Source organism: Semicossyphus pulcher, unplaced genomic scaffold, assembly GCF_022749685.1.
Source record: "Semicossyphus pulcher isolate SPU_LCO1_2020_fin unplaced genomic scaffold, fSemPul1.0.p SCAF_6, whole genome shotgun sequence".
In the NCBI taxonomy this organism is placed as follows: Eukaryota; Metazoa; Chordata; class Actinopteri; order Labriformes; family Labridae; genus Semicossyphus; species Semicossyphus pulcher.
In genome coordinates, this window is record NW_027211737.1 from 10,251,214 (window position 1) to 10,263,618 (window position 12,405).

At 38.9% G+C, this 12,405-nt stretch overlaps 4 protein-coding genes across 4 annotated transcripts; all 4 read left to right on the forward strand.

Moving 5' to 3' along the window:
• The first annotated feature begins 256 nt into the window (after positions 1-256).
• LOC138609664 (zinc finger protein 45-like) lies at positions 257-3,567 on the forward strand. Its single transcript, XM_069682307.1, has 2 exons — positions 257-471; positions 1,530-3,567. The coding sequence occupies exons 1-2, from the start codon at positions 300-302 to the stop codon at positions 2,720-2,722; spliced, it is 1,365 nt and encodes a 454-aa protein (XP_069538408.1). The 5' UTR covers positions 257-299; the 3' UTR covers positions 2,723-3,567.
• Positions 3,568-3,902: 335 nt separating this feature from the next.
• On the forward strand, positions 3,903-6,382 carry LOC138609662 (zinc finger protein 25-like). Its single transcript, XM_069682305.1, has 2 exons — positions 3,903-4,123; positions 4,273-6,382. Exons 1-2 carry the CDS (start codon positions 3,952-3,954, stop codon positions 5,544-5,546), a joined length of 1,446 nt encoding a protein of 481 aa, XP_069538406.1. The 5' UTR covers positions 3,903-3,951; the 3' UTR covers positions 5,547-6,382.
• A 366-nt stretch (positions 6,383-6,748) lies between these two features.
• LOC138609665 (zinc finger protein 45-like) lies at positions 6,749-9,215 on the forward strand. Its single transcript, XM_069682308.1, has 2 exons — positions 6,749-7,013; positions 7,167-9,215. Exons 1-2 carry the CDS (start codon positions 6,842-6,844, stop codon positions 8,351-8,353), a joined length of 1,359 nt encoding a protein of 452 aa, XP_069538409.1. The 5' UTR covers positions 6,749-6,841; the 3' UTR covers positions 8,354-9,215.
• Positions 9,216-10,311: 1,096 nt separating this feature from the next.
• On the forward strand, positions 10,312-12,255 carry LOC138609667 (zinc finger protein 37 homolog). Its single transcript, XM_069682310.1, has 2 exons — positions 10,312-10,550; positions 10,691-12,255. The coding sequence occupies exons 1-2, from the start codon at positions 10,379-10,381 to the stop codon at positions 11,587-11,589; spliced, it is 1,071 nt and encodes a 356-aa protein (XP_069538411.1). The 5' UTR covers positions 10,312-10,378; the 3' UTR covers positions 11,590-12,255.
• Positions 12,256-12,405: the final 150 nt, after the last annotated feature.

A 12,405-nucleotide genomic window follows, 5' to 3' on the forward strand; every position in this document is an offset into this window, starting at 1 on the left:
TCAGCAAACAATGGTAATGTGCACACACATCTTGAATAAAATAGGCTGCAGATTTAAAGGTGAACAATTTCATTGTCGGAACTTGTCAGTGTGACACAGAGTGGAAGTGAAGAAGCACTGAATAACCGTAGGTGAAATTCTGTAGTCGGAGCACAGCTATTATAAACCACGCTTCAGCACTTCGACTGTCGGAACTTAACAGTGTGACACGCAGCGGAAGTAAACAAGCAAGTAGCTTTTTGAACGATGACTGTGTAGTCGTAGCGCAGCTATTATAAACCATTTGTATTTTTACAACAATGTCTTCAGTTGAGTCTTTGAGAGAGTTTGTCAACGAGCGATTAACTGCTGCTGCTGAAGACATTTTCGGAGTTTTTAAAAGGACTATTGTCGAGTACGAACAGGAGCTCGAGCGTCAGCGCAGACTGCTGGATATCGTTTGGAAACCTCACGTAAAGTTACAAAGGATAGGTGTGTAAAATGCAATATTTTTAATGGATCATAACAAATGAATTCGATTCATATTTTATCCCAGTGACGTTAATATATTCGATTTGGACACATTTTTCTGAACCATCTCTGTTGTATCTGTGAGCGTGTTCAAATTTTCAGGAAAGGACCACCACTATTCAATGCAATAAACACATCCATTTAATAAAATTGTTGAGAAAATTGTTGGTTGTACAAGGACCTTTATCTGTTTGGCTCTCTGCAGTCTGCAAGCAGTTAGCTGCACTCAACCTCCCAGACAAAGGATAACCTTTCCTAATACAATTGATGATTATATTTTATGTGTGTGCATGTGATGCAGATTAACCGTAGCAACTAAGTTTCATCATTGGCTAAACTGGTGGAGGGAAACATTGGTTTAGACTTCCGCTCCCTCATCGTTGGTGGAGGGACACGTCCATGTCCGCCGCCACTCGATCAATCCAATCAGCCAGCTCCACACCCTGTAAAAGAAAACCTCCCTACGCTCAAGTACTCTGCCTCCTACCTATGAGCAGTTGCAAGATGCGACCGTTCATGTTTCTTTCTAAGAGATAAGATACTCCTTACTCGGCGATTCCTCTTTCCTCTGTAACCTTAAACTTCTCGTTAGTTAGTTCTCTCTGCATTCTTATCAGCACATCCTGCTCTGCCAAGATGCCTGTGATCAGTTAAGCACGTACCAGCTCCTTCTTGCCATACTCAAAGCGGAGGCCCTAAAGACCTACATGTCTATTTGTGCTGTGTTAGTAAGATCTTTCTAAGTAACTTGGCTTAAACTCTTATGTATTAATCCATCGTAACACGGGACTAATGATTCAAACCAACACACCTATTCAACAGGTTACCTCATTCTAAAGCTATCACTCTAAAGTTATAGGTGTATGTACAAATACAATGGAGATGAGCATATTATAAGTAACAGTGTATCAGTTTGTATGTATGAGTGCAAGGAAAACACACAAGTTATAATTCAAACACACAAGTTATAATTTCTACAACCTAACATATCCTGTTCCATCTGTTCTGTGTCCCTCCAGAGCTCCCACAGCAGCATGTCTGCAAGGAGGAGGAGGAGGTTTTTGATGTCCAACAGCTCTGTAACCAGGAGAGGAACTCCAGTCTCGACCAAGAGCCTCCCAAGATTAAAGAGGATCAGGGGGAACTCTGCATCAGTCAGGAGGGGGAGCAGCTTTTGCTGAAGCAGGAGACTGACACATTCATGTTGACTTCTACTTATGTGGAAATGGACCACAGTGAACCAGGACCAAAACGTGACCACCTGCTCGTCTTTCCCAACTCCAATGTTTCTGAGAATCAAGATCCCATTGGAGGCAAGCATGGAGACTCAGGAGCAACTCGAGATGCAAAACCAGAACCAAGGAAAGGACATGAAAACAGCATTGGTCACAGTAACACTGTATACAAGTCTAACTTGTCAGATTTTCACTTTGATACTCACACAGGTAAAAAGTCTTTCAAATGTGACAAATGTGGGAAATTGTTTAAGTATAGGGCAAGTTTCCGGAAACACCAGTATGTCCACACAGGTGAGAAGCCATATCCTTGCAAGACTTGTGGAAAAGTATTCAGTTACATGTCAGCCCTGAAAGTACATATAAGAATACACACAGGTGAGAAGCCATATTCTTGCAAAACATGTGGAAAAGATTTCAGATGTAATAGCCACCTAAGAATCCACATGAGAACCCACACAGGTGAGAAGCCATATTTATGCAAAACATGTGGAAAAGATTTCAGACAAAATTATAACTTAAGTAGACATATGAGAATGCACACAGGTGAGAGGCCATATTCTTGCAAAATCTGTGGAAAAGATTTCAGACGTAATGGTGATTTAGGATTTCATATGAGAACCCACACAGGTGAGAAGCCATATTTATGCAAAACCTGTGGAAAAGATTTCAGATATAAGTGTGAATTAAGAATTCACATACGAAAGCACACAGGTGAGAAGCCGTACTCCTGCAGCACCTGTGAGAAAACATTCCGTCAGAAATCTGAGTTGGATAGTCACATAAGAATTCATACAGGGGAAAAGCCGTTTCCCTGCAAAACTTGTGGCAGATCTTTCAGAGTTTGGGGTGCCCTGGCTGTCCACATAAGAAGAACCCACACAGGTGAGAAGCCATACCTTTGCAAGATCTGCGGGAAAAGATACTTTGTTGGGGGTGAATTGGCAAGGCATATGAAATCACATGCAGGTGAGTAGCCATGTGTTTTCAGACATGTTGGAGATGAGTCAGTTCTGGTGAAAGCAACATCTCTGTAATAAATGCATACACTTTCCTGTTGAGAAAAGGTCACAATATCTCACTTTAATGATGCAGTAGATTGTACTTTTGTTGAACTAACGGTCTTTAGTTATTTGTATTACTCCAGTACTTATATATCTGCTGTCATCAGTATTTCTTTTAAAACACTAATTTCCAAAACCTTTTAAAAGAAGAGTCAGATTTTAAATGCAATAACTGGATTCAATTCACATTAAATTAACCTTGGGCCACCATCTTGCATTAATCAAAAGGAAATGGATAACCAAACATTTAATTTCTGGTATATGATCTGCAATATAGTGCACTCTCAATGCAGAATGTACTTACGATTGTGGGTATAAGATGTTTTTCAGTCAGCATTCAGATGAACAGGAGCCTGATAAAGACGGCTTAATTTAAATTATCATGTAAGAGTCCTCTATCTGTGCACAGCAATACAATAAACTTTAATAAGAGCCCCAGGTAGACTGTTTTTCTACAAAATGGCACCTGTTATATTTTCATGAACTTCTTCTATATCTATAAATCGTCTGCTATATCTTTAGAAGCTGTGTCACAGTGAGTGTGCACTAGTGGTTGATATAGTAATGTGTTGATGTGGATGACAGAGTGTCTTGTGGACAAGAATTTGCCAATTTGTTAAAATTTCATTTTTTAAAACGGAAATTGTGTCTATTTTGTAATCAGACAATACATTTTAGCACAGGTTTAATATGAGTTGAGCTATTTGTTATAGTACCTCTAGATGATTACTTAATAAACATGTTCAATGCACCGTCAATGTCAATGTTGAACTTCATCTTAATGTCAATAATTCCACCACTGCTTATTTGTGTTTTTGTTTGTTTTTTACAAAATCATGAGCTGCGAAGTTAAAACACGTCTATCAGTTGAAATAATTAATTTATAATAGAGTACAAGGTTGCTTGTTGAATAAATCGAGTTAAAAGTAAATTATTCAGGAAACTGATAATAATTATACACAACTTGAATGAAAGGCTGCAGATTTAAAGAGGAACAATTTCCCTGTCGGAACTTAACAGTGTGACACAGAGCGGAAGTGAATCAAGACCAGTAGCGTTTTTGAACGTATTGCTCTAGTGACCGTAACTGGAATTCTGTAGTCGGAACACAGCTGTGATACACCACTTGTAATTTGACAACAATGTCTTCAGTTGAGTGTTTGAGAGAGTTTGTTAACGAGCGACTAACTGCTGCTGCTGAAGAAATATTCGGAGTTTTTAAAAGGACTATTGTCGAGTACGAACAGGAGCTCGATCGTCAGCGCAGACTGCTGGATATCGTTTGGAAACCTCACGTAAAGTTACAAAGGATAGGTGTGTAAAATTTAACTTTTAATATTCCCTCAAAACAAATTCGGTTCATATATTGTCCCAGTGTTGTAAATATATCCCCCTTTCGATTTGCATGCATTTTTCTCAACCGTCTCTGTTGTAGCCTGTTCATCTGTTTTGTATCCACCCAGAGCTTCCACAGCAGCATGTCTGCAAGGAGGAGGAGGTTTTTGATGACCAACAGCTCTGTAACCAGGAGAGGAACTCCAGTCTCGACCAAGAGCCTACCGAGATTAAAGAGGAACAGGAGGAACTCTGCATCAGTCAGCAGGGGGAGCAGCTTTTGCAGAAGCAGGAGACTGACACATTCATGTTGACTTCTACTTATGTGGAAAGTGACCACAGTGAACCAGGACCAAAACGTGACCACCTGCTCCTCTCTCACAAGTCGAATGTTGCCGACGATCAAGATCCTAAAGCGGGCAAACATGGAGACTCAGGAGCAACTAGAGATGCAGAGCCAGAACCAAGGAAAGGACATGAAAACAGCATTGGTCACAGTAACACTGTATACAAGTCTGACGTGTCAGATTTTCACTGTAATACTCAAACAGGGAAAAAGTCTTTCAAATGTGACACATGTGGGAAATCGTTTAAGTATAGGTCTGGATTCCAGAGACACCTGAAAGTCCACACAGGTGAGAAGCCATATCCTTGCAAGACTTGTGGAAAAGTATTCAGTCACTTGTCAGCCCTGAAAGTACATATAAGAATACACACAGGTGAGAAGCCATATTCTTGCAAAACATGTGTAAAGGTTTTCAGATATAAGAGTGACTTCAGAATCCACATGAGATCCCACACAGGTGAGAAGCCATATTTATGCAAAACATGTGGAAAAGATTTCAAATGTAATAGTCAATTAATAATCCACATGAGAACCCACACAGGTGAGAAGCCATATTCTTGCAAAACATGTGGGAAAAATTTCAAACATAATTATAACTTAAGTATCCATATGAGAATGCACACAGGTGAGAGACCATATTCTTGCAAAATCTGTGGGAAAGATTTCAGACATAATGGTGATTTAAGATTTCACATGAGAGCCCACACAGGTGAGAAGCCATATTTATGCAAAACCTGTGGAAAAGATTTCAGATATAATAGTGAATTAAGAATTCACATGAGAATGCACACAGGCGAGAAGCCATACTCCTGCGGCACGTGTGAGAAAACATTCTGTCGGAACTCTGAGTTACAAAGGCACGTAAGAATTCATACAGGGGAAAAGCCGTTTACTTGCAAAACTTGTGGCAGATCTTTCAGAGCATGGGGTGACCTAAAAGTCCACATAAGAAGAGCTCACACAGGTGAGAGGCCGTACCTTTGCAAGGTCTGTGGGAAAAGATACTTTGTTCCATTTGAATTGGCAAGGCATATGAAATCACATGCAGGCAAGTAGCCATGTGTTTTCAGACATGTTGGAGATGATTCAGTTCTCGTAAAAGCAACATCTCTGTAATGAATGCATACACTTTACTGTTGAGAAAAGGTCACAATATCTCACTTTAATTATGCAGTAGATTGTACTTTTGTTGAACTAACGGTCTTTATTTCTTTGTATTACTCCAGTACTTGTATATCTGCTGTCATCCGCATTTCTTTTAATTTAAATAATTTAATAATTTCCAAAACCTTTTAAAAGAAGAGTCAAATTTTAAATGCAATAACTGGATTCAATTCACATTAAATTAACCTTGGGGCACCATCTTGCATTAATCAAAAGGAAATAGATAACCAAACATTTAATTTCTGGTATATGATCTGCAATATAGTGCACTGTGAATGCAGAATGTACTTACGATTGTGGGTATAAGATGTTTTTCACTCAGCATTCAGATGAACAGGAGCCTGATAAAGACAGCTTCATTTAAATGTAAGAGTCCTCTCTCTGTGCACAGCAATACAATAAACTTGTACTGACAGATTTATTGATCAAGTCATTTAATAAGAGCCCCAAGTAGACAGTTTTTCTACAACAGTGCACCTGTTACATTTTCATGTATGTCATTTCTATCTATAAATCATCTTCCGTATCTTTAGAATCTGTGTCACAGTTAGTGTACAGCAGTGGTTGATATAGAAATGTTTTGATGTGGATGACAGAGTGTCTTATGCATGAGACGGTTTGCAAAATTTATAATCTGAAATTTTTAAAACAGAAATTGTCTATTTTGTAATCAAACTACATTTCAGCACGAGTTCAGTATGAGATGAGCTTTCCATGATTATTTATTATTTGACACATATTTTTTAAATAGTATCTCTGTATGATTACTCAATAAACATGTTCAATGCACCATCAATTTCACTGTTGAACTTTTAACTTAGTCTGAATAATTCCACCTCTGCTTTTTTTGTTTTGGTTTGGGGGTTTTTTCTTACAAAATCATGAGCTGGGACGTTAAAACACGTCTATCAATTGAAATAATTAATTCGTAATATAGTACAAAATTGCTTGTTGAATAAAGCGAGGTAGATGTAAATCATTCAGCAAACAATGATAATAAGCACACACAACTTGAATAAAAAAGGCTGCAGATTTTAAACGGAACAATTCCACTGTCGGAACTTAACTGTGTGACACAGAGCGGAAGTGAAGAAGCACGAGTAGCATTTTTGAAAGCGTTGAATTATCTTGACTGGAATTCTGTAATCGTAGCGCAGCTATTATAAACCACTTGTAATTTGACAACAATGTCTTCAGTTGAGTGTTTGAGAGAGTTTGTCAACGAGCGACTAACTGCTGCTGCTGAAGAAATATTCGAAGTTTTTAAAAGGACTATCGTCGAGTACGAGGAGGAGATCGATCGTCAGCGCAGACTGCTGGATATCGTTTCGAAACCTCAATTAAAGTTACAAAGGATAGGTGTGTAAAATGTGACTTTCATTAATCCTTCAAAACAAATGAATTCGGTTCATACTTTTCCCAGTGGTGTAAATACATTCCCCTTTCGATTTGTAAGCATTTTTCTCAACCTTCTCTGTTGTATCCTGTTCCTTCTGTTCTGTGTCCCTCCAGAGCTCCCACAGCAGCATACCTGCAAGGAGGAGGGGTGTCTCCATGACCAACAGCTCTGTAACCAGGAGAGGAACTCCATTCTGGACCAAGAGCCTCCAGAGATTAAAGAGGAACAGGAGGAACTCTGCATCAACCAAGAGGGAGAGCAGCTTTTACTGAAGCAGGAAGCTGACTCATTCATCTTGACTACTTATGTGGAAAGTGACCACAGTGAACCAGGACCAGAACTTGACCACCTCCACCTCTTAAACAACTCTAATGTTGCTGAGAACCAAGATCCCATTGCAGGTAGGCATGGAGACTCAGGAGCAACTAGAGATGCAGAGCCAGAACCAAGGAAAGGCCATGAAAACAGCACTGGGCACAGTAACACTGTATACAAGTCTAACATGTCAGATTTTCACTGTAATACTCACACAGGGAAAAAGGCTTTCAAATGTGACACATGTGGGAAAACTTTTAAGTTTCGGTCAGGATTCCAGAGACACCTGAATGTCCACACAGGTGAGAAGCCATATTCTTGCAAAACCTGTGGAAAAGATTTCAGATATAATAGTTACTTAAGAATCCACATGAGAACCCACACAGGTGAGAAGCCATATTTATGCAGAACCTGTGGAAAGGATTTCATATCTAATAGTCAATTAAGAATTCACATGAGAATGCACACGGGGGAGAAGCCATACTCTTGCAAAACCTGTGGAAAGGATTTCAGACATAATGGTAACTTAAGAATCCACATGAGAACCCACACAGGTGAGAAGCCATATTCATGCGAAACGTGTGGAAAAGATTTCAAATGTAGTAGTCAATTAAGAATCCACATGAGAACCCACACAGGTGAGAAGCCATATTCATGCGAAACATGTGGAAAAGATTTCAGGGATAATAGTGACTTAACAATCCACATGAGAATGCACACAGGTGAGAAGCCGTACGCCTGCAGCACCTGTGAGAAAACATTTGTTTCGAAATCTCAGTTGCAAACACACATAAGAATTCATACAGGGGAAAAGCCGTTTCCCTGCAAAACTTGTGGCAGATCTTTCAGAGTGTGGTGTGACCTGGCTGTCCACATAAGAAGAGCCCACACAGGTGAGAAGCCGTACCTTTGCAAGATCTGCGGGAAAAGATATGTTGTTGGGAGTGAATTGGCAAGGCATATGAAATCACATGCAGGCGAGTAGCCATGTGTTTTCATACATGTTGGAGATGAGTCAGTTCTGGTGAAAGCAACATCTCTGTAATGAATGCATACACTTTCCTGTTGAGAAAATGTCACATTATCTGGCTTTAATGATGCAGTAGATTGTACTTTTGTTGAACTGTTTTTATTTCTTTGTATTACTCCAGTACTTATATTCCTGCTGTCATCAGTATTTATTTTAAAACACTATAATTTCCAAAACCTTTTAAAAGAAGAGTCAGATTTTAAATGCAGTAATAGGATTCAATTCATATTATATCCACCTTGGGGCACCATCTTGCATTAATCAAAATGAAACTGATAACCAAACACATTCATTTCTTGTATATGATCTGCAATATAGTGCACTGTTAATGCAGAATGTTCTTTAGATTGTGGGTGTAAGATGTTTTTCACTCAGCATTCAGATGAACAGGAGCCTGATAAAGACGGCTTCATTTAAATGATCGTGTAAGAGTCCTCTCTCTGTGCACAGCAATACAATAAACTTGTTTTAACAGACATATTGATCTAGTCATTTAATAAGAGCCCCAAGTAGACAGTTTTTCTACAACAGTGCACCTGTTATATTTTCATAAACTTCATTTCTATCTATAAATCATCTTCCATATCTTTAGAATCTGTGTTACAGCAAGTGTACAGCAGTGGTTGGTATAGTAATGTTTTGATGTGGATGACAGAGTGTCTTGTGGACAAGAGAGTTTGCCAATTTTTATAATTTCACATTTCTTAAAATGGAAATTGTGTGTATTTTGTAATCAAACAATACATTTTAGCTCAAGTTTAATATGAGACTTGCTTGCCACAATTCTTTTTTATTTGACACATATTTTTGTAATAGTACCTCTGGATGATTACTTAATAAACATGTTCAATGCACCATCAATTTCACTGCTGCACTTCAACTGAATATACCTATACATAATGGATTTAAAGAGAGAATGGAAAGAGTGAGAGAACGGTTATCTAGCAAGCCAATACTTAAGAAACAAATATAATTATATATAGATGGGTCTATATCTGAAAAAGATAAAGTTGGCATATATACCCTTTATGGAAGTTACAATAGGGAAAAGAATACCTGATCAGTATTATATACAGCAGAAATAGTGGCAGTCATTGCCAGTCTACAGTGGGTGGAGGATGTTAGACCAGATCGGGTGGTGGTTTGCACAGGTTCAGTATCAGTATTGGAAAGCCTACAGTCAACAAACACAGTCAGAGAAGACTTACAAAGTGATCTTCAGCACAGTTTGTTCAGACTTCACAGAGGTGGAATTGATGTACAATTCTGTTGGGTGCCAGCACACGAGGGGGTGAAAGGAAATGAGACTGCTGACAAATTAGCAAAAGGGGCACTGGAAAAGAATATTACAATCCCAATACCTCTCGGTAAAGGATAGGGAAAATCAATGATTAAAAAGGATGGAATGGAAATATAGCAGAAAAACTGGGAGGAAGATTAGAAAGGAAGGGGTTTCTACAAAATAAGTATGTTATAACAAAGAACTATAAAGAAAGGAACAAGGAGGAAATCGTTATAATGAGACTTAGGGTGGGCCATACTGGACTGAATGACATAATGTATATTCCGGGGAAAAGGAATAATGACAGGTGTGGAAGGTGTGAAGCAAAACAAAAAGGAGAGAATACTTCAGTGTCAGGTATGCAAAAGAGCGAGAGGGACTGCAAGAGAAAGTCAGAACAGCAGGGCGGGAGTGCAGCCTGACAGGAATTGTAGGAACAGAGGGGGAGGGAGAGGGAATAAGAGATGTCAGGAAGGCGCTTATTACCTTCCTATATAACACACGGCTCATAGCCAGAATCTGAAGTAGGTAAATGATATGATGCTACACACTCTTGTACAGTAGGTGGCGGTATGCACCTTAAAGTTGTTTGCGATCCGCCAAAAAACCGAGAGGCGAAGAAGAAGGAAGAAGGAAGTAGAACGCATTGAATAACTGTAGTCATAGCGCACCTATTATAAAACACTCATTTTACAACAATGTCTTCAGCTGAATGTTTGAGAGAGTTTGTCAACGAGCGACTAACTGCTGCTGCTGAAGAAATATTCGGAGTTTTTAAAAGGACTATTGTCGAGTACGAACAGGAGCTCGATCGTCAGCGCAGACTGCTGGATTTCGTCTGGAAACCTCACGTAAAGTTAGAAAGGATAGGTGTGTAAAATGTAACCTTTAATAATCCATCAAAAAAATGAATTTTTCCCAGTGGAGTAAATATAACCCCCTTTCCATATGTACGTATTTTTCTCAACCGTCTCTGTTGTAGCCTGTTCATCTGTTCTGTGTCCCTCCAGAGCTCCCGCAGCAGTATGTCCGTCGGGAGGAGGAGGTTTTTGATGGCCAACAGCTCTGTAACCAGGAGAGGAACTTCAGTCTAGACCAAGGGCCTCCAGAGATTAAAGAGGAACAGGAGGAACTCTGCAGCAGTCAGGAAGGAGAGCAGCTTATACTGAAACAGGAAGCTGATACATTCATGTTGATTTCTACTTATGTGGAAAGTGACCACAGTGAATCAGGACCAAAACGTGACCACCTGCTCCTCTCTCACAACTCGGATGTTGCTGAGAACCAAGATCCCATTGGAGGCAAGCATGGAGACCCAGGAGCAACAAGAGATGCAGAGCTAGAACTAAGGAAAGGATGTGAAAACAGCATTGGTCACCGTAACACTGTATACAAGTCTAACTTGTCAGATTTTCACTTTGATACTCACACAGGGAAAACGGCTTTCAAATGTGACACATGTGGGAAAACTTTTAAGTCTAGGTCAGGTTTCCAGAGACACATAAATGTCCACACAGATGAGAAGCCATATTTATGCAAAACCTGTGGAAAAGGTTTCAAATGTAATAGTCAATTAAGAATTCACATGAGAATGCACACAGGTGAGAAGCCATATTCTTGCAAAACATGTGGAAAAGATTTCAGACATAGTGGTAACTTAAGAATCCACATGAGAACCCACACAGGTGAGAAGCCATATTCTTGCAAAACATGTGGAAAAGATTTCAGACATAGTGGTAACTTAAGAATCCACATGAGAACCCACACGGATGAGAAGCCATATTCTTGCAAAATCTGTGGAAAAGATTTCAAATGGAATAGTCAGTTAACAATTCATATGAGAGGCCATGTTCTTGAAAAACCTTTGGAAAACATTTCAGAGATAATGGTGACTCAAGAATTCCCATGAGAATCCACATGTGAGAAGCCGTACGCCTGCAGCACCTGTGAGAAATCATTCTGAGGGAAATCTCAGTTGCAAACACACATAAGAATTCATACAGGGGAAAAGCCGTTTACTTGCGGAGACGATTCAGTTCTGGTGAAAGCAATATCTCTGTAATGAATGCATACACTTTCCTGTTGTGAGAAGGTCACAATATCTGGCTTTAATGATGCAGTAGATTGTACTTTTGTTGAACTGTTTTTATTTCTTTGTAGTACTCCAGTACTTATATTCCTGCTGTCATCAGTATTTATTTTAAAACACTATAATTTCCAAAACCTTTTAAAAGAAGAGTCAGATTTTTAATGCAATAAAAGGATTCAATTCACATTAAATCCATCTTGGGGCACCATCTTGCATAGTAATGTTTTGATGTGGATGACAGAGTGTCTTGTGGATAAGAGAGTTTGCCAATTTTTACAATTTCACATTTCTTAAAATAGAAATTGTGTCTATTTTGTAATCAAAAAGATACATTTTAGCACAAGTTTAACATGAGATTCGCTTTCCACGATTCTTTTTTATTTGATACATATTTTTGTAATAGTACCTCCAGATGATTACTTAATAAACATGTTCAATGCACCATCAATTTCACTGCTGAACTTCAACTTAATCTGAATAATTCCACCACTGTTTATTTGTTATTGGTTTGTTTTTTTCTGAGCTGCAAAGTTCGAACAAGTCTATTAGTTGAAATAAGGAGTTTACAATGGAGTGCATGTCAAGGTCAATGTAAATCCTGCAGCAAACAATGATAATAAGCACACACACATCTTG